Source organism: Macaca nemestrina, chromosome 1 (assembly GCF_043159975.1).
Source record: "Macaca nemestrina isolate mMacNem1 chromosome 1, mMacNem.hap1, whole genome shotgun sequence".
In the NCBI taxonomy this organism is placed as follows: Eukaryota; Metazoa; Chordata; class Mammalia; order Primates; family Cercopithecidae; genus Macaca; species Macaca nemestrina.
The window spans coordinates 37,194,970-37,220,304 of record NC_092125.1 but is presented as its reverse complement, the minus strand read 5'-3'; the positions used below and the strand labels follow the sequence as shown (position 1 = coordinate 37,220,304).

The 25,335-nt window shown below is 39.9% G+C and overlaps 1 protein-coding gene and 1 pseudogene across 5 annotated transcripts in view; one reads left to right on the top strand and one right to left on the bottom strand.

Moving 5' to 3' along the window:
• The window catches only part of LOC105484506 (axonemal dynein light chain domain containing 1), a 192,775-nt gene that overhangs the window by 69,519 nt on the left and 97,921 nt on the right, over positions 1-25,335 (bottom strand). For all 5 annotated transcript variants that reach the window (XM_071076277.1, XM_011746195.2, XM_011746192.2 and 2 more), the window contains 2 exons: positions 17,392-17,590; positions 3,896-3,989 (listed from right to left, as the gene is read on the bottom strand). In XM_071076277.1, the coding sequence (XP_070932378.1) occupies positions 3,896-3,989; positions 17,392-17,590 (293 nt within the window). The remainder of the gene's footprint in view (positions 1-3,895; positions 3,990-17,391; positions 17,591-25,335) is intronic.
• On the top strand, positions 22,782-24,095 carry LOC105484504 (heterogeneous nuclear ribonucleoprotein A1 pseudogene; annotated as a pseudogene).

The window sequence follows — 25,335 nt, the reverse complement described above, 5'->3', positions numbered from 1 at the left end:
GCTTTCCACAATGGCTGAACTAATTTACATATTCCCACCAGCAGTGTATAAGAGTTCCCTTTTCTCCAAAACCTCACCAGCCTTTTAATTGGGGCATTTAGCCCATTTATGTTCAAGGTTAGTATTGATATGTGTGGATTTGATCCTGTCATCATATTGTTAGCTGGCTACTATGCAGACTTGTTTGGTTGCTTTATAGTAGTCTAAATATCTAAGCATGTATTTGTCGTGGCTGGTAATGGTCTTTCTTTTCCATATTTAGCACTCTCTTCAGGACCTCTTGTAAGGCACATCTGGTCACAAAAATTCCCTTAGCATTTGCTTGTCTAAAAAGGATCTTATTTCTCCTTTGCTTATGAAGCTCAGTTTGGCTAGATATGAAGTTCTTGTTTGAAATTTCTTTTCTAAGAATGCTGAATGTAAGCCCACAATTTCTTTTGACTTGTAGGATTTCTGCTGACATGTCTGCTGTTAGCCTTATGGAGTTCGCTTTGTAGGTGACGTGCCCATTCTCTCTACCTACCTTTAACATTTTTTCTTTCATTTCAGCTTTGGAGAATCTGATGACTATGTGTCTCGTGGATAGTCTTCTTTTGTAGTATTTTTCAGGGGCTCTCTGCATTTCCTGAATTTGAATTTTGGCCCCTTTAGCGAGGTTGTGAAAATTTTCGTGCATGATAGCCTGAAATACACTTTCCAAATTGCTTGGTTTCTCTCTCTTTTGGGAATGCCAATGAGTTGTAGATTTGATCTTTTTACATAATTTCAGATTTCTCAAAGGTTTTGTTCATTCATCTTTATTGTTTTTTCTTTATTTTTGTCTGACTGAGTTATTTTAGAGAGCCAGTCTTCAAACTCTGAGATTTATTTTTCCTCAGCTTAGTTGATTCTGCTGTTAATATCTGCAATTGCATTATGAAATTCTCGTAGTATGTTTTTCATTCCCATCAGATTAGTTTGGTTCTTTTTTTTTTATTTATTTTTTATTTTGAGACAGAGTTTTACTCCTGTTGCTCAGGCTGGAGTGCAATGGCGCAATCTTGGCTCACTGCAACCTCCGCCTCCCAGGTTCAAGCGATTCTCCTGCTTCAGCCTCCTGAGTAGCTGGGATTACAGGTGCCCACCACCATGCCCAGCTAATTTTCTGTATTTTTAGTAGAGATGGGATTTCACTATGTTGGTCAGGCTGGTCTCGAACTCCTGACCTCAGTCGATCCACCCACCTCAGCCTCCCAAAGTGCTGGGATTACAGGTATGAGCCACCGCGCCTGGTGGTTCTTTCTTATAATGATCATTTCATCTGTCAGCTCCTGTATCATTTTATTGTAATCCTTAGATTCTTTGGATTGAGTTTCAACTTTCTCCTGTATGTTGATAATCTTTGTTACTATACATATTCTGAATTTTATTTCTGTCATGTCACCCTGGTTAAGAAACATTGCTGGGGAACAGTGTGGTCATTTGGAGGTAAGAAGACACTCTGTACTCTTGAGTTGCCAGAGTTCTTGTGCTTTCTAATCTTTGTGAGCTGATGTTCCTTCAGTCTTTGAAGTTGCTGTCCTTAGAATGAATTTTCTTTTCTCTTTCCTCCTCTTTGATACCCTTGGAGGTTTGATTCTGGTGTAAGGTGGGTTCAGTCAACCTGCTTCATTTCTGGAAGACTTTAGGGGTCCAAGGCTCAGCTTAGGCCTCCTGGACTGCATGCTCCAACTCTAGGGTCTGGGATCAGGTCCTCAGCTTTGTAATCTGGCCCCTCAAGGCTAGGAACCTACTGTATTGGAAGAGCCAAGGAGTTCCCAGACCACTAGTCACAATACTCCAATGGGTGACGCCAGCCAAAGCAATTCATTAGGTGGTGACAGTGGGATCTGTGCTTGCTTACACATGCCAGGAGCAGCAGCAGTGCAGCAGGGTGCATGCTCATCAGCTGTGGTGGGGCACTAATGAGGGCAGGGATGTGGACATTTGCAGTGGTAGCAGTGCAGCATGCTGCAGGGAGTAGCCCACCAATGTCCCTGTGCATGTTCACACTGGTGGTGGCATCAGCATGGGGGCAGAGTGATGGCAGGCGCAGGACTGGTAACCTCTGTGCACATATTCACAAAGGCGGCAGTGGCTGCACAGGTGGGAGGCAGGTCTGCTGGCATCCATGCGTAGTTTCATGCCAGCAGCAGTGTTGGCACAGTGGCGGAGCACTGGCAGGCAAAAGGTTAGCAGTCTCTGTACCCATGAACACTCCAATGGCAATGGCAGTGCAGCACCGGGTGTGGGGCCACCGGTCTCCTTGCATACCTTTGCATTGGTTATGGGGTAGGTAGTGTGATGCACTCACAGTGGCAGCAGTTGGCATGGTAGGGTGCATGTGCACATGTGAGCTGGTGGGGAAGTTGGGGCAAGTTCTGAATACATGCACCCACACTAGCAAAGCAATGTAGGGGGTGGTCATGGGTGAGTGCACACTGGCAAATGGCATTGGGGAGGCTGTGATGGGTAGAGTACATGGGCGGGCTGGTGCTTGTTAGTGGGGGATGCTCTGCTGGAGCTCTCCAATGGTCAGGCATGGTCTACAGGTACAGGAGCTATGATGCAGGCCCCTGGGAGGCACCTCAGCCGGGCATCCAAGGCTGCACTGCAAACAGGCATGGTCAGGCTGGAGTCCTGGGAGAGTCCACAAGACAGGGGGGTGCTTAGGTGAAACCGGCCCTGTCTCATGGGCAAGATCATCCTGTATTGTTCAGGTCTGGTAGTTCCCCTAAGACTAACGTCTCCTAAAGGAGCAAGGCAGGCCTTGGGGGATAGGCATCCCGACTGTGCTCCACTAGAGATGCTCCCGCACCAAACCCTCCAGGCTCCCCACTGGCTGGAGTGCCACCCCTACCACCTCTCTAAGCAGCTCTCTCTGCCAGCTTAAGTGACTGTGGGGGTTCTGGGATTGTCTGCTGTCTGAATTCCAGATGCCTATGTCAAGAGAAGGTCACTTCTCACCTGCTTAGCTCACTTTTTCCCCAAGAGTCATTGGCGGCCAGGAAGGAGTCCCAGTGTGTGGTATCCCTATAAAGGGTTTCCAGCTTCCTCCCCCTTTAGCCCAGCATCTGTATCTTCCCTCCTCCACTCTCAATGCCTTCCCTCTAAAGATATGCTTGGAGTGCACCAGTCTTTCTGATCTTCTAGTCCCTCAGTGGCAGATGTTTCTCCTGGCTGAATTTAGTCAGCCATCTTGTCTCCTATATCCAACTTTTCTGTTTCTAAATATTAATAAGAGTTAATATGGATACACAGGATACACATCATTCCTCATAGAGTTTACAATCTTGCAAATTTTCTACACAGATTAATTATAACAATGCAGTGTTACAATTGAGGTATATAAAGGCACTTTCTAAGTAATCCTATACTATAAAAATTAAATTCTAGAAAATAACAAATTGAGCATATGATTCCATGGAGATAAAACCCTAATGGTAAATCAAGCATTTTGCCAAAGAAGGGATTAATGTAGCAGCACCATCAGATACCAACAGTGCTGGAATATTCTTCCTAAATTCATTCAACAAACATTTATTGAGTCCCACCATGTGACAAACACTCTGCTACCCTTTTTCTTACTCATTTTGGTTTTCAGAGGAATTTTTCCCAAGCCTGTGGATAACCTGAATCCATACTTCCAGCTTAACATATTTGCTCCTTGACTCTTCAATTCCAAAACTCCATTCCAGAGGCAGAAACATTCTGCTTTAAAAAATCCATTGAAAATTATTTGAGAAATTATTATACAAGCTTCTATTTTGCCCTCTCAACCTCCTGCTTCATTTAAATAGAGAGAACTTTGTTTTTCCTTAAAGAAATTTGCCAGCCGAGGCAAAATATAACATCAAATATCCTTACAAGTACATACGTGACGCTGAAGTTCAATGTTACCATTGTTAATTTCATTGCCTATCTTCAAAAGCCATTGTTGAATCATGTTAAATATGTATGCTTGGAGTACCCTGAAGGAAAAATCAAGTAAAATAAAAGTGACTGGCTGATTTAAAGGATAAATGTAACTATCAGCTATGAGAAAGAGTTTTAGTTGGCTGGGTATTATAAACTTAGATGTTGACAATTGCTTGAGAACTCAGGAAAGGGGAATCAAAGCCCTGAATTATCTGGTATGATAGTTTACTCACTGACAAAGCTTTCCTAACCCCCATGTAGGTAGCAAGATGCACTGTGGACAAAGCAGATCTTACGTTCAATATTAGCTCTCTACTGTAAAAACCTACACCATTTACATTTACTTCCAGGCTAGTACTATGTGAGAAGAATGAATTTTAAAATCCTCTCAATGAATGACTTCCAGCATGATAGTGTGAGGAGCAAGGCTGCCCTCCCCACTGCCCCCTACCCCAGTGAAACTGGTAACAATTATTTTTTTAAATACACCACTTAAAGCCTCTAAAAATGGTGCTATGGAGAAGTTCCAAAAACATCTATCCAAGAAAACCTATGAAGATTCAGTAAGAAAGGCAATAATCTATGGTATTTGAACCATGACTGCTCCCTCCTCTCCTTAGCTCAGTGAGGCAGCAACTCCATTTCAGAATGCTGTAGCCAAGAACACAGAGCTCCCTAACCCTCCAGCTCCCAATCACATGGCTTTCTTCTCAGGAGGAATAGGATATCATGGATTTTTATACTGCCTCCAGCTATCTGTTGATGAGTCTAGGTACTGGGTAAATGCAGGTAACAAGTAGGGGTTGTCTTCTTCCACCCAGCCCCTATTTATACAGTAAAGACTCTACCCTATGCATAGCATGCTGAGAATCATGGGTCCCTGATTGTCTGGGCTTGTAAGGCAGTGGTTCCATTCCATGAGAGGCAATCCAAGAAGACCTCAGGCTGCTACTATCCCCTCTAAGGAGTGCTCAGCTCTGACAGTGTGAGTGTCACTCAGAGAGAAGCTTACCATTGTCGCTACCCCCAGCTCCAGAACCCTAGCTCAGATATTTTGCCTGGAGGTAGAAGGCGGCAAAAAAAAAAAAAAAGAAAAAAGAAAAAAAAGAAAAAGAAAATTAAAAAGCTCCTAATCTTGTCCCAAATAAACTAACTTCATTTGCAACACAGCCTGAAGACATTCAAATCTAAGGGTGCTTTCAAGAACAGTGGAGGTTTGGTGAAATGCAATTCAGTGGAGATTCAAGATAGAGGCTAAACTGTAGGTTAACTAGTTTGCAGGAGAGAACCAGGGACTGAGACAACTGAGGGAAGGCCACTTGGGTTCAGAACAAGATCAAACACTGATCTCAGGAATTATTCTTTCCAAGAAGCCCAAATTACATGAAAGTAGTTTTAGAGCAATATATGCCCCAGAGAATTATTGAAAACAATAATTAGTGAAGTTTAACAGTTTGGTGTGGTCAAAGAAAAAGAAGTGAACCTTGACAAACACCACTGTCACTGCAGGGTGACAGTATGCATACCCGAAAACTGCACCTTCTTGAGAGCAAGATCAGGGACTTAAGACAAGGAAGAGGGGGGTAGCAACAAAAGTTGCTACAGTATATTATCTAATATGTCCAGTATCCAAAAACCAAAAACAACAACAACAACAACAACAACAAAAAAAAAAACCTTACAAAGCATGAAAAGAAACAAGAAAGTATGAAATATACACCAGGCAGGCAACAGAAACTGCCTGTGAGACTGATCAGACCTCAACTTCAAAGCAGCTGATAAGGTTTGGCTATGTCCCCACCCAAATCTCATCTTGAATTGTAGCTCCCATAATTCCCTCATGTTGTGGGAGGGACCCAGTGGGAGATAATTGAATCATGGGGGTGGTGTCCCCCATACTGTTCTCCTGGTAGTGAATAAGTCTCATGAGATCTGATGATTTTATAAGGGGAAGAACCCCTTTCACTTGGCTCTCATTCTCTTCTCTTGTCTGCCACCATGTGAGATGTGCCTTTCACCTTCCACCAGGATTGTAAGGCCTCCCCAGCCATGTGGAACTGTGAGTCCACTAAACCCTTTTTCCTTTGTAAATTACCCAGTCTCTGGTATGTCTTTATCAGAAGCATGAGAATGGACTAACACAGTAAATCGGTACCAGGAGTGGGGCGCTACTGTAAATATACCCAAAAATGTGGAAGCCTCCTTGGAACTGGGTAACAGGCAGAGGTTGGAACAGTTTGAAGGGCTCAGAAGAAGACAGGAAAATGTGGAACAATTTGGAACTTCCTAGACACTTGTTGAATGGCTTTGACCAAAATGCTGATAATGATATGGACAATGGAATCCAGACTGAGGTGGTTTCAGATGGAAATGAGGAACTTCTTGGGAACTGGAGCAAAGAAGATTCTTGTTATGTTTAAGCAAAGAGACTGGCGGCATTTTGCCCCTGCCCTAGAGATTTGTGAAACTCTCAGCTTCAGAGAGATGATTTAGACTATCTGGTGGAAGAAATTTCTTTTTTCTTTTCTTTTCTTTTCTTCTTTCTTTCTTTCTTTCTTTTTTTTTGTTGAGACAGAGTCTCCCTCTGTCACCCAGGCTGGAGTGCAGTGACGTGACCTTGGCTCACTGCAAGCTCTGCCTCCCGGGTTCATGCCATTCTCCTGCCTCAGCCTCCTGAGTAGCTGGGACTACAGGCATGAGCCACCACACCCAGCTAATTTTTTGTATTTTTAGTAGAGACAGGGTTTCACCATGTTAGACAGGATGGTCTCCATCTCCTGACCTCATGATCCGCCCACCTCGGCCTCCCAAGGTGCTGGGATTACAGGCATGAGCCACCACACCCAGCCTTTTTCCATGTTTTGTTTTGTTTTTTTGAGATGGAGTTTCACTCTTGTTGCCCAGGCTGGAGTACAATGACGCAATCTCGGTTCACCACAATCTCCACCTCCCGGGTTCCAGAGATTCTCCTGCCTCAGCCTCCCAAGTAGCTGGGATTACAGGCATCCACCATCATGCCTGGTTAATTTTGATTTTCAGTAAAGATAGGGCTTCTCCATGTTGGTCAGGCTGGTCTCGAACTCCTGACTTCAGGTGATCCACCCGTCTCAGCCTCCCAAAGTGCTGAGATTACAGGTGTGAGTCACTGCACCCAGCCAGTGGAAGAAATTTCTAAGAAACAAAGCATTCAAGGGGTGACTTGGGTGCTGTTAAATGTATTCAGTCTTTTTTTTTTTTTTTTTTTTTTTAATTTTTTGAGACAGAGTCTCTATCTCACCCAGACTGCAGTGCAGTGGTATGATCTCGGCTGACTGCAGCCTCCACCTCCCAGGTTCAAGTGATTCTCCTGTCTCAGGCTCCTGAGTAGCTGGGACTACAAGCATGTGCCACTACACCCAGATAATTTTGCATTTTTAGTAGAAATTGAGTTTCACCATGTTGGCCAGGCTGGTCTCAAGTTCCTGACCTCAGGTGATCCACCTGCCTTGGCCTCCCAGTGTGCTGGGATTACAGGCATGAGCCACCACACCTAGCCAGGTATTCAGTTTTAAAAGGGAAACAGAGCATAAAAGTTCAGAAAATTTGCAGCCTGACAATGCAAGAGAGAAAAATATTCCATTTTCTAGGAGAAATTCAAGCCAGCTGCAGAAATCTGCATAAGTAATGAGCAGCCGAATGTTAATCCCCAAGACAATGGGGAAAATGTCCCCAGGTCATGTCAGAGACCTTTGGGTCAGCCCCTCCCATCACAGGCCTGAAGGCCTAGGAGGAAAAAATGGCTTCATGGGCCAGGCCCGTGAAGAGCACACAGACTGCTCTGCTGTGTGCAATCTAGGGACTTGGTGCCCTGCATCCCAGCTGCTCCAGCCATGACTAAAAGGGGCCAAGGTACAGCTGGGGCCATGACTTCAGAAGGTGAAGCCCCAAGCCATGGCAGCATCCACATTGTATTGAACCTGCAGGTGCACAGAAGCCAAGAATCAAGGTTTGGGAACCTTAGCCTAGATTTCAAGGATGTATGGAAACAACTGGATGTCCAGGCAGAAGTTTGCTGCAGGGGTGGGGTGCTAATGGAGACCTCTGCTAGGGCAGTGCAGAAGGAAAATGTGAGGTGGGTACCCCCCCACAGAGTCCCCACTGGTGTGCTGCCTAGTGGAGCTGTGAGAAAATGGCCACTGTCCTCCAGATCCCAGAATGGTATATCCACCAACAGCATGCACCATGTGCCTGGAAAAGCCATAGGCACTCAACCCCAGCCCATGAAAGCAGCCAGGAGGGAGTCTGTGCCCCACAAAGCCAATGAGGCAGAACTATCCAAGACCATAAGAACCCACCTCTTGCATCAGCATGACCCAGATGTGAGACATGGTGTCAAAGGAGATCATTATGGAGCTTTAAGATTTGTCTGCCCTGCTAGATTTTTAATTTGCATGGAGCCTGTAGCCCCTTTGTTTTGGCCAATTTCTCCCATTTGGAATGCCTGTATGTACCAAATATCTGTACCCGCTTTTGTATCTAGGAAGTAAATAACTTGCTTTTGATTTTACAGGCTTATAGGTGGAAGAGACTTGCCTTGTCTTGGCTGAGACTTTGGACTGTGGACTTTTGAGTTAATGCTGAAATGAGTTAAGACTTATGGGGACTGTTTGGAAGGCATGATTGGTTTTGAAATGTGAGGACATGAGATTTGGGAGAGGCCGGGGCAGAATTATATGGTTTGGCTGTGTCCCCATCCAAATCTTATCTTAAATTGTAGCTCCCGTAATTCCTTCATGTTTTGGGAGGAACCCAGTGGGAGATAATCGAATCGTGGGAGTAGTTTCCCCCACACTGTTCTCATGGTAGTGAATAAGTCTCATGAGATCTGATGGTTTTATAAGGGGAAATCCCTTTCACTTGGCTCTCATTCTCTTCTCTTGTCTGCTTCCATGTGAGATGTGCCTCTCACCTTCCACCATGATTTCCTGTGAGGCCTCCCCAGACATGTGGAACTGTGAGATCATTAAAATTCTTACTTTTGTAAATTGCCCGGTCTTGGGTATGTCTTTATCAGCAGTGTGAAAATGAACTAACACACGTTAGTTCATGTTCACAGAACTAAAGAAATCCATGATTAGATAAGCAAAGGAAGGTATTATAACAATGTTGTAGCAAATAAGAGAATAGAAATTAAAAATATAAATTGGAAAAAAGAAATAAATGAAAATTTTAAAGTGAAAAAGAACAATAACTGAAAAATGTTTTAAAGTCACTACTAGGGCTCAACAGTAAATTTGAACTGGCAGAAGAGAGAAGAATTGAACTTGAAGATAAATATGTGGAAGTTATTCAAGCCAAAGAATAAAGAGAAAAAGAATGAAGAGACATGAAAACAGTACTGAAGAAATATGGGACACCCTTACACATAAAGGGAGTACTGGAAGTAGAGAAAAGAAAATACATAAAAATATTGAAAGAAACAGTAGCTGAAACTCTCCAAATTTATTGAAAAACAATAATACATTCAAGAAGCTTAACAATCTCCATGTAAGATAAACACAAAGAGGTCTACAAACTTATATATGAGAGTTAAGGTGCTAGAAGTCAAAATAAGGAGAAAATCTTGAGAGCAGTAAGAGAAAAACAACACATCACTTACAAGGGAGTTCCAATAAGATTAACAGCTGACTTCTCAGTATACACAATAGAGGCCAAAAAGTAGCAGGATAACATATTCATACTGCCTAAAGAAGAAAAATGTCAACCAAGAATCCTATATCCAACAAACACATGTTCCAAAAATGAAGGTGGAATAAAGACTGCCCCAAATTTTTTAAAAACTGAAGAATTCATTGCTAGTAGATTTTCCTTACAATAAATCCTACAGGAAATTTTTCAGGCTGAAAGCAATGACCACAGATGGTAATTAGAATCTACACAAAAAACAAGGCAGTGTAAAGAAAATTATGCAATTTTAAAAGACAATATGAAAGCATATTTTCTATTTCTTAACTGATTAAAGAAGAACTTGTATAAAATAATATATGATATATTGTTGGACCTATAACATAAAAATGTAATATATTTGTAATATATATGTCAAAATAGCACAGAAGAGGTGGATGGGAGCAAACTCTAACGGGTGATAGAAATGATGACAGATGGTAAATTTATAATTATAACAATGTATTTTTGGCTTGTAATATTATATTAGTCCAATTCTACAATGCTATAAAGAAATACCCTAGACTGGGTAATTTTTAAACAAAAGAGGTTTAATCGACACACAGTTCTACATGGCTGGAGAAGCCTCAGGAAGCTTATAATCATGGCAGAAGGGGAAGGAAAAACAAGTACCTCTTCACAAGGCAGCAGGAAAAAGAGAAGTGCAAGTAGGGGAAATGCCAAATGCTTATAAGACCATCATATCGCATAAAAACTCACTCTCATGAGAACAGCAGGGGGAAAACAGCCACCATGATCCAATCATCTCCTTTCCTTGACATGTGAGAATTACAGGTCCCACCCTCAACACATGAGGATTACAATTCAAGATGATTTTGGGTAGGGAAACAGAGCCAAAACATATCATTCTGTCCTGGCCCTTTCCAAATCTCATATAATTTCACATTTCAAAACCAATTATGCCTTTGCAACAGTCCCCCAAAGTCTAAACTCATTTCAGGATTTACTCAAAAGTCCACAGTGCAACATCTCATCTGAGCAAGGCAAGTCCCTTCTGCCTATGAGCCTGTAAAATAAAAAAACAGTTAGTTCCTTCCAAGATACAATCGGGGTAGAGGCACTGGATAAATGCTGTCATTTCAAATGGGAGAAACTGACCAAAACAAAGGGGCTACAGGCCCCATGCGAGTCTGAAATCTAGCAGGCCAGTCATTAAATCTTAAAGCTTCTAAATAATCTCTTTGATTCCATGTCTCACATCTAAGTCATGCTAATGCAAGAGGTGAGCTCCCACAGGCTTGGGCAGCTCCACTCCTGTGGCTTTGCAGGGTGCAGCCCCTCGCCTGGCTGCTTTCATGGGCTGGTGTTGAGTGTCTGTGGCTTTTCCAAGTGCACAGTGCAAAGTGTTGATGCATCTACCATTCTGGGGTCTGGAGGACAGTGGCCCCCTTCTCATAGCTCCACTAGGCCCCAGTGGGGACTCTGTGTGGGGCCTCCAACTCTAAATTTCCCTTTTGTACTGCCCTAGCAGAGGTTCTCCATGAGGGCTACACCTCTGCAGCAGACTTCTGCCTGGACATCCAAGCATTTCCATACATCCTCTGAAATCTAGGTAGAGATTCCCAAACCTCAATTTTTGACTTCTGTGCACCCACAGGCCCAAGATCACCCTCTGAAGCAATGGCCCAAGCTGTACCTTGGCCCCTTTTAGCCACGACTGGAGCTGAAGTGGCTAGGACACAGGGTGCCATGTCCAGAGGCTTCACAGAGCAGCGGGGTCCCTGGGCCTGACCCATGAAACCATTTTTACCTTCTAGGCCTCCAGGCCTGTGATAACAGGGGTTGCTCTGAGGATCTCTGATGCCCTGGAGACATTTTCCCCATTGACTTGGCTACGAACATTCAGTTTCTCATTACTTATGCAAATTTCTGCAGCTGTCTTTAATTCCTCCCCAGAAATGGGTTTTTCTTTTCTACCTCATGGTCAGACTGCAAATTTTCCAAACTTTTATGCTCTGCTTCCTCTTGAATGCTTTGCCACTTAGAAATTTCTTCCACCAGATACCCTAAATCATCTCTCTCAAGTTCAAAGTTCCTCAGATTTCTAGGGCAGGGGCAAAGTACCACCAACCTCTTTACTAAGGCATAGCAAGAGTAACTTTTACTCCAGTTCCCAGTAAGTTTCTCATCTCCATCTGAGACTAGCTCAGCCCAGACTTCATTGTCCATATCACAATCAGCATTTGGTCAAAACCATTCAACAAGTCTCTAGGAAGTTCCAAACTTTCCCAAATCTTTCTGTCTTCCTCTGAGCCCTGCAAACTATTCCAACTTCTGCCCATTATCCAGTTCCAATGTGGCTTACATATATTCAGGCTAACTTTATAGCAGTACCCCACTTCCGGTACCAATTTCCTGTATTACTCCATTCTCACACTGCTATAAAGAAACTACCCAAGACTAGGTAACTTTTTTTTTTTTTTTTTTTTTGAGGTGGGGTCTCACTCTGTCGCCTGGGCTGGAGTGCAGTGGCACGATCTTGGCTCACTGCAACCACCGCCTCCCAGGTTCAAGTGATTCTCCCACCTCAGCCTCCCAAGTAGCTGAGATTACAGGTGCCTGCCACCACGCCCAGCTAATTTTTGTATTTTTAGTAGAGATAGGGTTTCACCATGTTGGCCAGGCTGGTCTCAAACTCCTGACCTCAAGTGATCCACTCACCTCAGCCTCCCAAAGTGCTGGGATTACAGGCGTCAGCCACCACACCTGGCCAAGACTAGGTCACTTATCAACAAAAGAGGCTTAATTGATTCACAGTTCCACATGGCTGGGGAGGCCTCAAGAAACTTACAATCATGGCAGAAGGGGAAAAAGAAGCAAGTGCCTTCTTCACAGGGCAGCAGGAAAGACAGAGGTGCATGCAGACAGGGGAAATGCCAGATGCATATAAAACCATCAGATCTCAAGAGAACAGCATGGGGGTAACTGCTCCCATGATCTAATCACCTTCCTCCATTGACACGTGGTGATTACAATTTAAGATGAGATTTGGGTGGAGACACAGAGCCAACCCATATCAAATATTAAGAGATGTAATGTGTATAAAATTATACCACAAAAGGTGGGAAAAGGAATCAAACTAGATAGAAGTAACATATCTATATGTCACTGGAATTAAGCCAGTATAAATCTGAAGCTGATTCTGATAAATTAAGAGGTTTAGGGTAAACTCTAGAGAAGCCATTAAAAAAACTTTTTAAATGTAGTGAAAAATCAGTAAAGAAATGAATTCTACATTAGAAAGTATTCATTCAATACAAAAAAACAGTAAAAGAAAAACAGAGAAACAAAGACGTCATGAAACAAAACAAGCAGTAAGATGGCAGATGTAAATCCAACCATGTCAATAATATCATTAAATGTAAATGGATTTAACAATCCAATTAAAAGGCAGAGATTGTCAGACTGGACTGAAAACATGAATCAACTATATGCTCTCTATAGAAGACACACATGAGATTCAAATATACAAATAGATTAAAAGCAAAAGGTATATAATAGTATAAAAGGAAAAGATACATAACAGTAACCACAATAAAGCTGCCTGTGGCTGTACTGATAGCAGATAAAATAGATTTTAAAATTTAAAAAGTTACTAAAAATAAGGAAGGATATTTTATAATTATAAAAGGATCACTCCATCAAGAAGATATAACAATTATAAACATGTGTGCACCTAATAACAAAGTACCAAAAGACACAAAGCAAACACCAAGAGAAAGGAAGGAAAAAACAGACAATTTAAGAATAATAGTTGGAGACTTCAACATCCCACTATCAATAATGGTTAGAACTGCCACACAGATGATAAATAAGGAAATGGAAGATTTTAACAATACTATAAACCAACTAGACCAGACATCTCTAGAACACTTTCTCCAGTAACAATGAAATATACATTTTTCTCAAGTGTACATGGAAAATTCTCCAGGATAGACAAGATGCTAGACCATAAAACAAACCTCAGTAATTTTAATGCTAGAATAATATAAAATATATACTCATACCACAATGGAATGAAATTACACAAATGAATGAAAATACACAAATGAATGAAATCCATAACTGGAAAGAAATGGGGAACTCACAAATGTGTGGACATTAAATAACATACTCCTGAATAACAAATGGGTCAATGAAAAAATCACAAGAGAAAGCATAAAAATACTTTGAGATTAATGACAATGAAGACACAAGCCAGGTGTGGTGGTTCACACCTGTAATCCCAGCACTTTGGGAGGTTGAGGTGGTTGGATCACAAGGTCAGGATTTCAAGACCAGCGTGGCCAATATGGTGAAACCTCATCTCTACTAAAAATACAAAAAAATTACAGGCACATGCCTGTAATCCCAGCTACTCAGGAGGCTAAGGCAGGGGAATTGCTTGAATCTGGGAGGCGGAGGTTGCAGTGAGCTGAGATTACGCCACTGCACTCCAGCCTGGGTGACAGAGTGAGACTCTGTCTCAAAAAAGAAAAAAAGAAAATGAAGACTCAGGAAGACACAACATATCAAGCAGTCCTTAGAGGGAAATTTATAGCTGTAAAATCTATGTTAAGAAAGAAGAAAAATCTCAAATCGATAACCTAACAGCTCACCTTAAGACTATGGAAAAGGTAGAGTAAACTAAATGTAAAGAAAGTGAAAGCAAGGAAATAATAATGACTACAGTGGAAATAAATACAATAGAGAATAGAAAAACACTAAAGGAAATCAATGAAAGATGATTATTTGAAAATATCAGCAATATTAACAAAGATTTAGCTAAGTTGACCAGGAGAAATAGAGAAGGCTCAAATTATTAGAATTGGAAATGAGAGAGGGGATGCTAGTACTGATCTTCTTTCAGAAATAAAAATGATTATACAATGAACAATTTTGCCAACAAATTAGATAACTTAGATGAAATTGTCAAATATCTAGAAAAACACACACAAAAAACTGATTCAATAAGAAATAGACAATATAAGTAGACTTTTAACAAGTGAAGCGATTGAATCAATTTTCAAAAACCTACCCACAGAGGGCTGCACCACTGAATCCTCCCAAAGAGCCAAAGATGAATCAACACAAATTCTTCACAAAATCTTCCAAAAGATAAAGATGGAGGGATACTTCTAACTCATTTCATGAAGGCAGTATTACACTGATATAACATCAGGTGAAGACATCACATGAAAAGAAAACAGACCAATGTCTCTTATGAATATCAGTGCAAAGACTAGCAAACAGAATCCTGAACTGATCAAAAGTATTTTACACAGTTACCAAGTGGGATTTATCCTATGCAAGCAAAGTTAATTTAATATCCAAAAAACTGAATGTAATACTCTTATGAACATGAAAAAAATAATCACATGATCATTTCACTAGATGTAGAAAAAGCATTTGTCAAAATCCAACAACTTTTTATGTAAAAGCATGCAACAAATTAGGAATAGAAGAAAACTTCCTAAATCCAATAAAAGGCATCTAGGAAAAACCCACAACTATATTATACTTAATAGTGAAAGACTGGATGCATTTCCCCTAAGAATAGGAACAACATCTTCCATTCAACATTGTATTGAGGTTCCAGCCAAAGCAATTAGGCAAGAGAATGAAATTAAAGGCATCTAGATTAAAAAGAAACTACTTCTATTTATAGATATGTTCTTTTGTATAGAAAATACTAAGAAATCCTTTAAAAAATGATTGCAACTAATAAATAAATTCATCAAGGTTTTGGGATGTAAGATCAATATTTTAAAAATCAATTGTATTCCTATACACATGCAATAAACATTATCTGAAATAAAGTTTTAAAAATCCTATTTGCAATAACATTAATACTTAGGAGTAAATATAACAAAAGAAGTGTAGAGCTTATACTCAGAAGACCATAAAATATCATGGAAAGAAATTAAAGAAGATCCAAATAACTGGAAAAGTATCCCACGTTCACATTGAAGACTTAACATGTTTAAGAGAGCAATATTCCCATACTGATATACAGCTCCAACAAATTCTTTTTCAGAATCCCAGTTAATGGCTTTGTAAAATTAACAAGCTTATTCTAAAATTTATATGGGATTGCAAGGTACCCAGAAAAGCCAAAATAATTCTGTAAAAGAAGAGTCAAGTAGAAAGACTCACATTTTCCATTTTCAAAATGTTCTACAAAGCAAGAATAAGTAAGATAGTGTGTTACTGGCACAAGGGTAGACATATAGATAAACATGATAGAATTAATCATTCAGAAATAAATCCATGACTGATTTTCCTCAAAAATGTCAATACCATGAAATGGAGAAAGAATAGTCTTCAACAAATAGTGCTGGTAAAACTAAATACCCACATGCAAAGAATGAAACTGGACCCTTACCTCATACCACATACAAAAATTAACTAAAATGGATCAAAGACCTTAATGTAACAAAGCAAATGCTACAAAACTCTTAGAAGAAAACATAGGGGTAAATTTTCATGACCTTGGATTTGGCAAAGAATTCTTAGCTATGAAACCAGCACAAGCAACAACAACAGCACAGAAAAAATTTCCCTCAAAGAAAATATACAAATAGCCAATATGCATGTGAAACAATTCTTCACATCATTTGACATCATTTGTCATTAGAGAAATGTGAATCACAACCACAATAAAACATCATTTAAGTCCCACTATTATAGCTAGAATCAAAAGTCAGATAATAAGTATTGGCAAGTATGTGGAGAAATCAGAACTCACATGCACTGCTGATGTGAACGTAAAATTGTGTAGGTTTTCCAAAAACACCTTGGAAAACAGTCTGACAGTTCCTCAAATTATTAAAAATAGAACTGCCATATGACCCAGCAATTCCACTCCTTAGGTAATATATGCCCAAGAGAAATGAAAACAAATGTCTGTCCACAAAAAGCATGCACATCAATGTATATTGAAACATTACTCATTAAGGTCAAACTATGGAAACAGTCCAAATGTCTATCAATGGACAAATGAATAAATAAAATGTGGTATATCCATACACAGAATATGATTCAGTCATAAAAACGAAATACTAAAATATGCCACAACATGGATGAACCTTGAAAACATTATGCTAAGTGAAAGAAGTTAGACACAAAGACCACATAGTACAATGATTTCTTTCAAATAAAATGTCCACAACAGGCCGGGTGCGGTGGCTCACGCCTGTAATCCAAGCACTTTGGAAGGCCAAGGCGGGCAGATCACCTGAGGTCAGGAGTTCGAGACCAGCCTGGTGAAACCCCATCTCTACTAAAAATACAAAAATTAGCCAGGCGTGGTGGCAGGCGCCTGTAGTCCCAGCTACTCAGGAGGCTGAGGCAAGAGAATCACTTGAACCCAGGAGGCAGTGGTTGCAGTGAGCCGAGATCTCGCTATTGCACTCCAGCCTGGGGAACAAGAGTGAGACTACATATCAAAAACAAAAAAAAGTTCACAATACAATCAACAAAGACAAAGTAGATTTGTAGTTGCTTAGGGCTGGGGGTAGGATGGTGGGAGAGGATGGAAGATTGCAGAATGATAGCTAAAGTGCATAAGTCTTCTTTTTGAGGTGATGAAATATTCTAAAATGGACTGGTGATGGTTACTTATATCTATAAATATACCGACCACCACAGAATTGTACACTTTCAAAAAGGGAATTATATGATATATGAATTATATTGCAATAAAGCTTTAGGAAAATTCTCTCAAAGCAAAAGAAAGTTATGGGGACTTACGAAACAGAATCCATGTCTATGTGCTGTGGAACAATACCAGTAAGGTTTAACAATAAATCCAACTGTAATTTCATTTCATTAATTTTTTCATCTATTTCCTGCCATTCTTCAAGAGGTGTATCAGGAAACTCCAGGTTTTCCAACTTGAAAGAACAGAAGTCAAGAGAACTAATCAAAATTGGAAGAATTTTGGAGTAACCTAGAAAAGTAAGAAAAGCATTAATTTTTAGAAGTATTTGTAAGACTACTATTTTAATACCAAATTTAAAAATCCTACTGAGCAAGGGCATATCTTTTAAAAACCTTTTATTATCCTACAGCTTGATTAGCAGAGAACCTTATAAAAAGCAGTTCCTTAATAAATGTTTAATGAATAAGCATTGCGTAATTGGTGCTTTTATGACTAACAAACTATTTTTTCAATGACAGTTTATATCCTTAATTTCTTGTCTTTTCAGCTGAGAATCAAATGCATTAAACCCAGAAACTATCAACTATAGTTTTCTGTAAAAGACCTTACTTCACTACGTCATTCTTTTAAGAGGACAATGATAATAATCAGCTTCTTCATGATTATGGGATAGTGAATAACAAATGAAAATAGGTTATCATAGTTCTTGAGTCATTTTTTAGGTTATTGATCAGGTTTTCATAAAGTTTATAGTTTTTGCTCTGAACAAAACTTGAGTGTGTATCCTAATGTGGATCCAGCAGACTGATTCACTAGGAGATTATGGCAAAATACCCTTTTTCTTATTCATTTGCAAAATATGAAATGAAAACACTCCCATCTCAAAGTTATATAAAGACAAGTGATTTAAAAGGAAACTTTTTCTTGTCCTTGATGAAAATATTTTCACTGGCTTCCTTCATCAGTAAATTTTGATATTTCAGGAGTATTCAAAATGATCTGCTAATTTCACCATCATTCATAATTTTGATTGCTTCTATTTTAAACCATTTGCTACCTTATTTTTCTCTGCCCATTATTTACAGTCATCCCTCAGTATCTACAGGGGATTGGTTTCAGGACCCCCACGGATACCAAAATCCATGGATTCTCAAGTCCCTTACAGAAAATGATGTGGTATTTGCATATAACCTATGCACATCCTCTTGTATACTTTAAATCACCTCTAGATTACTTATATTACCTAACACAATGCAGATGCTATGTGATATTTATTATACTATATTGTGTTTTTATTTGTATTTTTTTTTCAAGTATTTTTGATTCATGGTTGATTGAATCTGAGGATGCAGAACCTGCAGATACAGAGGGTTGATATGGATAAGTATTGCCATTTTATCAATAACTATATTATTGCTGCCATAGAAAATGTAATTGTGTTTCCCCATGTAGCTTTTATAGTGTAGTTTTATATTGAACAATTGTGCCAGTCAATGGCTCAGGGTTACCTGAGACACTTTACTAAGAAGGATTCTTAAGAAACACATGATGCACTGAGCAAAAATGCTTTAATGGATTTGTAATATATTTCATGTGTTTTGGAGGATGGAACTTCAGTATCTTTCATGGAAATTTGGGATATTAAGTCACTCTAACTCAGGGGTGGGACAGTGGACAAAACCGAAGTCCAGAATTTGCTAAGGAGTAGAGGTCCTGGTAACACCAGGATTCTCTTGGGAACCCTAATTCTCTGAAGCAGTACATCTTAAGAATAAAGGTGGAGCAGAAATAGAACAACCCTCAGAAAGCCCAAGGCCAGATTTCGTTTCAGCTCAGTCCCTGCTTGGATTAAGGTGATCTGTCCCTGTACTGAATGACCTGCCAGAAGAAAAAGTAAAATCCTTCTTATGAAATATAGTATCATCCCTAAAACTCTTCACACACAATGTCCAACATTCAATCAGAAATAGAAATATGAAAAGAATGGACTCAAAACCAAGACAAAATACAGATAATAAAATACAACTATAGGAGAACCAAATACTATCCGATCACCAGACATGGACTTTAACTGTGACTACAACTTTCAAGTTATTAAATGACAAGATAGAAAATTTCAGCAGAGATAAAAGTTAATAAATTCTAGGACTGAAAAATGTAATAACTAAAATTTTAAAATCAGTGAATGTTTAACAGCAGGTTAAACTAACACACTAAAAGAAAATCACTGGCAAATCAGAATTCTTAGAAAAGAAGCTTTAAGGCCCAGTGTAGTGGCTCATGCTTGTAATTCCAGCACTTTGGGAGGCCAAAGTGGGAGGATTGCTTGAGCTTAGGAGTTCAAGACCAAGAGTAGCCTGGGCAACATAATGAGACCCCATCTCAAAAAAAAAAAAAGAAGTAAGAAAGAAAAGAAAAGACAACAGGAAGGAAGGGAGGAAGGGAGGGAGGGAGGGAGGGAGGGAGGGAGGGAAGGAAGGAAGGAAGGAAGGAAGGAAGGAAGGAAGGAAGGAAGGAAGGAAGGAAGGAAGGAAGGAAGGAAAGAAGGAAGGAAGGAAGGAAGGAAGGAGGGAAGGGGAGAGAGAGAGAGAAAGAAAGAAAGGGAAGGAAGGAGAGAGAAAAGAGGAAGGAAGGAAAGAAGGGAAAAAAAGAAAGAAAGAAAAAAGAAAGAAGGAAGGAAGGAAAGAAAGAGAGAGAGAGAAAGAAAGAAAGAAAAAGAAAGAAAGAGAGGGAGGGAGGGAAAGAAAAAGAGAGAAAGATAAAGAAAGAAAGAGAGAGAGAAGGAAGGAGAGAGAAAAGAGGAAGGCAGGCAGGCAGGCAGGCAGAGAGAGAGAGAGAGAGAGAGAGAGAGAGAGAGAGAGAAAGAAAGAAAGAAAGAAAGAAAGAAAGAAAGAAAGAAAGAAAGAAAGAAAGAAAGAAAGAAAGAAAGAAAGAAAGAAAGAAAGAAAGAAAGAAAGAAAGAAAGAAAGAAAGAAAGAAAGAAAGAAAGAAAGAAAGAAAGAAAAAGAAAGACGAAGGAGAGAGAAAAGAGGAAGGAAGGGAGAGAGAAAGAAAGAAAGAGAGAGGGAGAGAAGGAAAGAAGGAAGGAAGGAAGGAAGGAAGGAAGGAAGGAAGGAAGGAAGGAAGGAAAGGAAAGGAAAGGAAAAGAAAGCAAGCCTTTAAACAAAAAATAATCAGCAGACCCACCACTGTAGAAAATACCAAAGAGATTTCTTCAAGGAAAAAGAAAATTATCCCAGATAGACAAATGCAAATGTAGGAAGGGAGCAATATGAGGATAAAAGGATCTTACTCTACAAATTCACAAAAGGAAAAGACCAGTTATTCTTTGGCCATAAACTCAAGCCCTAAACAAGTAATCACAAAATCAATTTTAAACTTTTTCATGAGCATTTATTTTCTCATATAAATATTATCTTATCCTATGTATTAATTTTAGAAGAATCATATTATGAAAATGTATTATAATACATATATAATTTTCTTCCTATAGAACCTGTGCCTTTTAAACAACTAAATATATTCTAGCCAGGCATAGTGGCATGCACCTGTAGTTCCAGCTACTCAGGAGGCTGAGGCAGGAGGACTGTTTGAACCCAGGAGTTCAAGGCCAGCCAGCCTGGACAATATAGGTAAGCGCTTCCTTTAAAGAATGTATTCTTGAGGTGACAAAAACTAATGGATTGGAAAGACTTTTCCCATTCTCATTTTTAGGTGCTTTATTGCTTAAGTAGAGAAAAACAATTTACTTTTATTTGTTTAATTCTGATTCAGTCTCCTCACCAAACTGTCTTACTGATTTTAATCTTTTTTTCCTATAGTTTCAGATTTTCTAAGTATGTAACTATAACATCAGCACAAAGAAATACTTTATCTTTTCTTTTCCAATGTTCATATCTGTTATTTTACTTTATTCTACTATTTCATTTTCTAGAACCACTTAAAAAAAAATAAAAATGTTGCTATCAAGCATCCTCATCTATTTTGTGAGGTTAATTATAAAGTTTTAGTGTTTTTCCATTCATAGTATTACTATTGGTTTTTGATAAGTTGTTATAGTATTATATTTATGTAGTTTTCTTTTAGGGATATTTAATTTAGAGTTTTTCTTGGGAATAACTGCTATATTTTAACAAAACAATTGCAGCATCTCTTATATGCTCATACAGTTTTTTCTCTTAATATTTTTATGAAATGTATTATGCCGATCAACTTCCTAATGTTGAATCACTCATGCATTCCTGGAGTATACCCTACTTGGTTAAAATGTTTTGTTTTTAATCTTTGCTAAGCTATAATAATAATTATTATTTTATTTAGAATGTTTGCACCTATTGTCATAAATAACAGAAAATTGATGGGTTTATTTGTACTCTATTGTGTTTTGATATAATGGTTTTCTGGGTTCATAAACAATTTGGAGGATTTTCCATATTGTTCTAAGGCTTTGAATTATTTAAGAATCTTAAAATTATATGTTCTTTAAAGTTTAAATAAAACTTAGCTATGAAGCTAGGAATAAAAAAGAAAATCAGCCTGGCGTAGTGGCTCACGCCTATAATCACAGCACTTTGGGAGGCCAAGGTAGGTGAATGACTTGAGCCCAAGAGTTTGAGACCAGCCTGGACAACATGATGAAACCCAATCACTACAAAAAAAATTAGCCAGGAGTCACAGCATGCGCCTGTAGTCCCAGCTACCTGAGAGGCTGAAGTGGGAGGATCACTTGAGCATGGGAGTTTGAGGCTGCGGTGAGCCATGATCATACCACTATACTCAGGCCTCAGCAACAGAGTGAGACTCTGTCTCAAAAAAAAAAGAAAGAAAGAAAGGAGAAGGAAGGAAGGAAGGAAGGAAGGAAGGAAGGAAGGAAGGAAGGAAGGAAGGAAGGAAGGAAGGAAGGGAGGGAGGGAGGGAGGGAGGGAGGGAGGGAGGGAGGGAGGGAGGGAGGGAGGGAGGGAGGGAGGGAGGGAGAGGGAAAAGAAAAGAAAAGAAGAGAAAAACAGCCCATGACATTTCTTCACTTCAGAATGTCAGCCAATTAGCAACAATCCTATTCTAGTTACCACATGCCTGAAAGTCATCAAGTAACAACAGCCTCACTCCAAATACAAGGTATCCATGGCTGAAAGTAAAACGATCTCTAAATACTCTTGTTTCTTAAAGTTTTTCAGTCTCGGAATTCCATGCTTCCGTGTGAATATCTCTTGCTTTGTTCAGAGAGGTTGTACACTGTATTACAGCTCTCCCCTCCTTACAAGCAAAAAATTACAGCTTTTTTATGGTTATTGTATTTGAATACTCGTATCTGTCTTAGACAAATTGAAAATATGAATATGTAGATCAATATAAATGAATATTGACTATATGAAATAAAAATAATGTCTTGTAAGATTTAAATATGTAAAAAGAACTGAAACACAAACAAAATAACACATAGTATGGGGGAAGCGAAACTAAGAACAAAATAAATTTTGAAGTGTCTGAAATATTCTAAATAATCCTGAGTCAAAAGACAAACCATAATGGAAATTTTAAACTATGTCTTGCCTTTCTGCCCCTGGACACCGCCAAAGAAGCATCGTTAAAGTCTCTCTTCTCCCAGCCGTCTTGTCTAAGTCAGAGTCTCCTAAAGAGCCCAGACAACTGAGGAAGCTCTTCATTGGAGGGCTGAACTTTGAAACAACTGATGAGAGCCTGGAGAGCCATTCTGAGCAATGAGGAACGCTCACGGACTGTGTGGTAATGAGAGATCCAAACACCAAGCGCTCCAAGGGCTTTGAGTTTGTCTCATATGCCGCCGTGGAGGAGGCAGATGCAGCCATGAATGCAAGGCCACACAAGGTGGATGGAAGAGTTGTGGAACCAAAGAGAGCTGTCTCAAGAGTAGATTCTCAAAGACCAGGTGCCCACTTAACTGTGAAAAAGATATTTGTTGGTGGCATTAAGACACTGAAGAACATCACCTAAGAGATTATTCTGAACAGTATGGGAAAATTGAAGTGATTGAAATCATGACTGACTGAGGCAGTGGCAAGAAAAGGGGCTTTGCCTTTGTAACCTTTGACGACCGTAACTCTGTGGATAAGACTGTCATTCAGAAATAGCATACTGTGAATGGCCACAACTGTGAAGTTAGGAAAGCCCTGTCAAAGCAAGAGATGGCTAGGGCTTCATCCAGCCAAAGAGGTGGAAGTGGTTCTGGAAACTTTGGTGGTGGTCATGGAGGTGGTTTTGGTGGGAATGACAACTTTGGTCATGGAGGAAACTTCAGTGGTCGTGGTAGCTTTGGTAGCAGCCATGGTGGTGATGGATATGGTGGCAGTGGGGATGGCTATAATGGGTTTGGTAATGATGGTGGTTATGGAGAAGGTGGCCCTGGTTACTGTGGAGGAGGCAGAGGCTATGGAAGTGGTGGACGGGGTTATGGAAGCCAGGGCAGTGGCTATGGTGGGAGTGGCCGCTATGACAGTTATAACAACGGAGGTGGAGGCAGCTTTGGCAGTGGTAGTGGAAGCTATTTTGGAGGTGGTGGAAGCTACAATGATTTTGGCAATTAAAACAATCAGTCTTCAAGTTTTAGACCCATGAAGGAAGGAAACTTCGGAGGCAGAAGTTCTGGCCCCTACGGTGGTGGAGGCCAATACTTTGCCAAACCACAAAATCAAGGTGGCTATGGCAGTTCCAGTAGCAGCAGTAGCTATGGCAGTGGCAGAAGATTTTAATTAGGAAACAAAGCTTAGCAGGAGAGGAGATCCAGAGAAGTGACAGGGAAGCTACAGGTTACAACAGATTTGTGAACTCATCTAAGCACAGTGACGGCAGGGCCTAGGTGCTACAAAGAAGACATGTTTTAGACAAATACTGATGAGTATGGGCAAAAAACTTGAGGACTGTATTTGTGACTAACTGTATAACAGGGTATTTGAGTTTGTGTTCTGTGGAAAGTGTAAAGCATTCCAACAAAGGGTTTTAATGTAGTTTTATTTTGTTTTTTTGTTTCTTTTTGCACCCATGCTGTTGATTGCTAAATGTAATAGTCTAATTGTGATACTGAATAAATGTCTTTAAAAACAAAACAAAACAACTATGTCTAAAGCTAAATAATAAAAAAATATACAAAACATGGGATGCAGCCAAAGCTGGCTTCTTATGACTCAATTCCATTGGGTTTCCCCCTATCTCTATTGTTCTATCTGTTGTTACCCTTTAAAATGTTGGGGATCCATTCTTAGTCCTTACTTATACCTAATGTATATTTTTCCCACAAGGTGATCTCATCAAAATTCATGGCTTTAACTAAAACATACACTAATATCTTCCAAAATTTCTTTCTTTCTTTTTTTTTTTTTAAACAGAGTCTCGCTCTCTTCCCCAGGCTGGGGTGCAATGGTGCAATCTCGGCTCACTGCAACCTCCACCTCCAGGGTTCAAGCAATTCTCCTGCCCCAGCCTCCTGAACAGCTGGGATTACAGGCATGCAGCACCATGCCTGGCTAATTTTTGTTATTTTTAGTAGAGATGGGGTTTCGCCACGTTGGCCAGGCTGGTCTCAAACTCCTAACCTCAAGTGATCCACGTGCCTCGGCCTCCCAAAGTGCTGGGATTACAGGTGTGAGCCACCGCGCCTGGCATCTTCCAAAATTTCATCCAAGATTTTTCTCCCACATTCCTAATATGCCTGTTGAACAAGTCCCTTAATTGTGCCACAGCTACTTGAAAGTCAGTACGTCTAATACTAAATACATAATCTGCCCCCCCCATACTTTTCCTTCTCCTCTATTCTCTAATCTTAATAAACTGGATGACCCATTTACAGTGCAAACCAGGAACACAGCCATCCTACAATACTCTCTCTCACACACAGAATTGTGTAGCCTACATTTTTAAAATCTCTCTTATTTTTCTTTCCTCTTCTCCATTCCCATGTCTTAGGATAGGACCTCATCATTTCTCAACTTATTCCTGTAGTAGGCTCCTGTATTAGTCCATTTTCATGCTGCTGCTAAAGACATACCCCGGACTGGGCAATT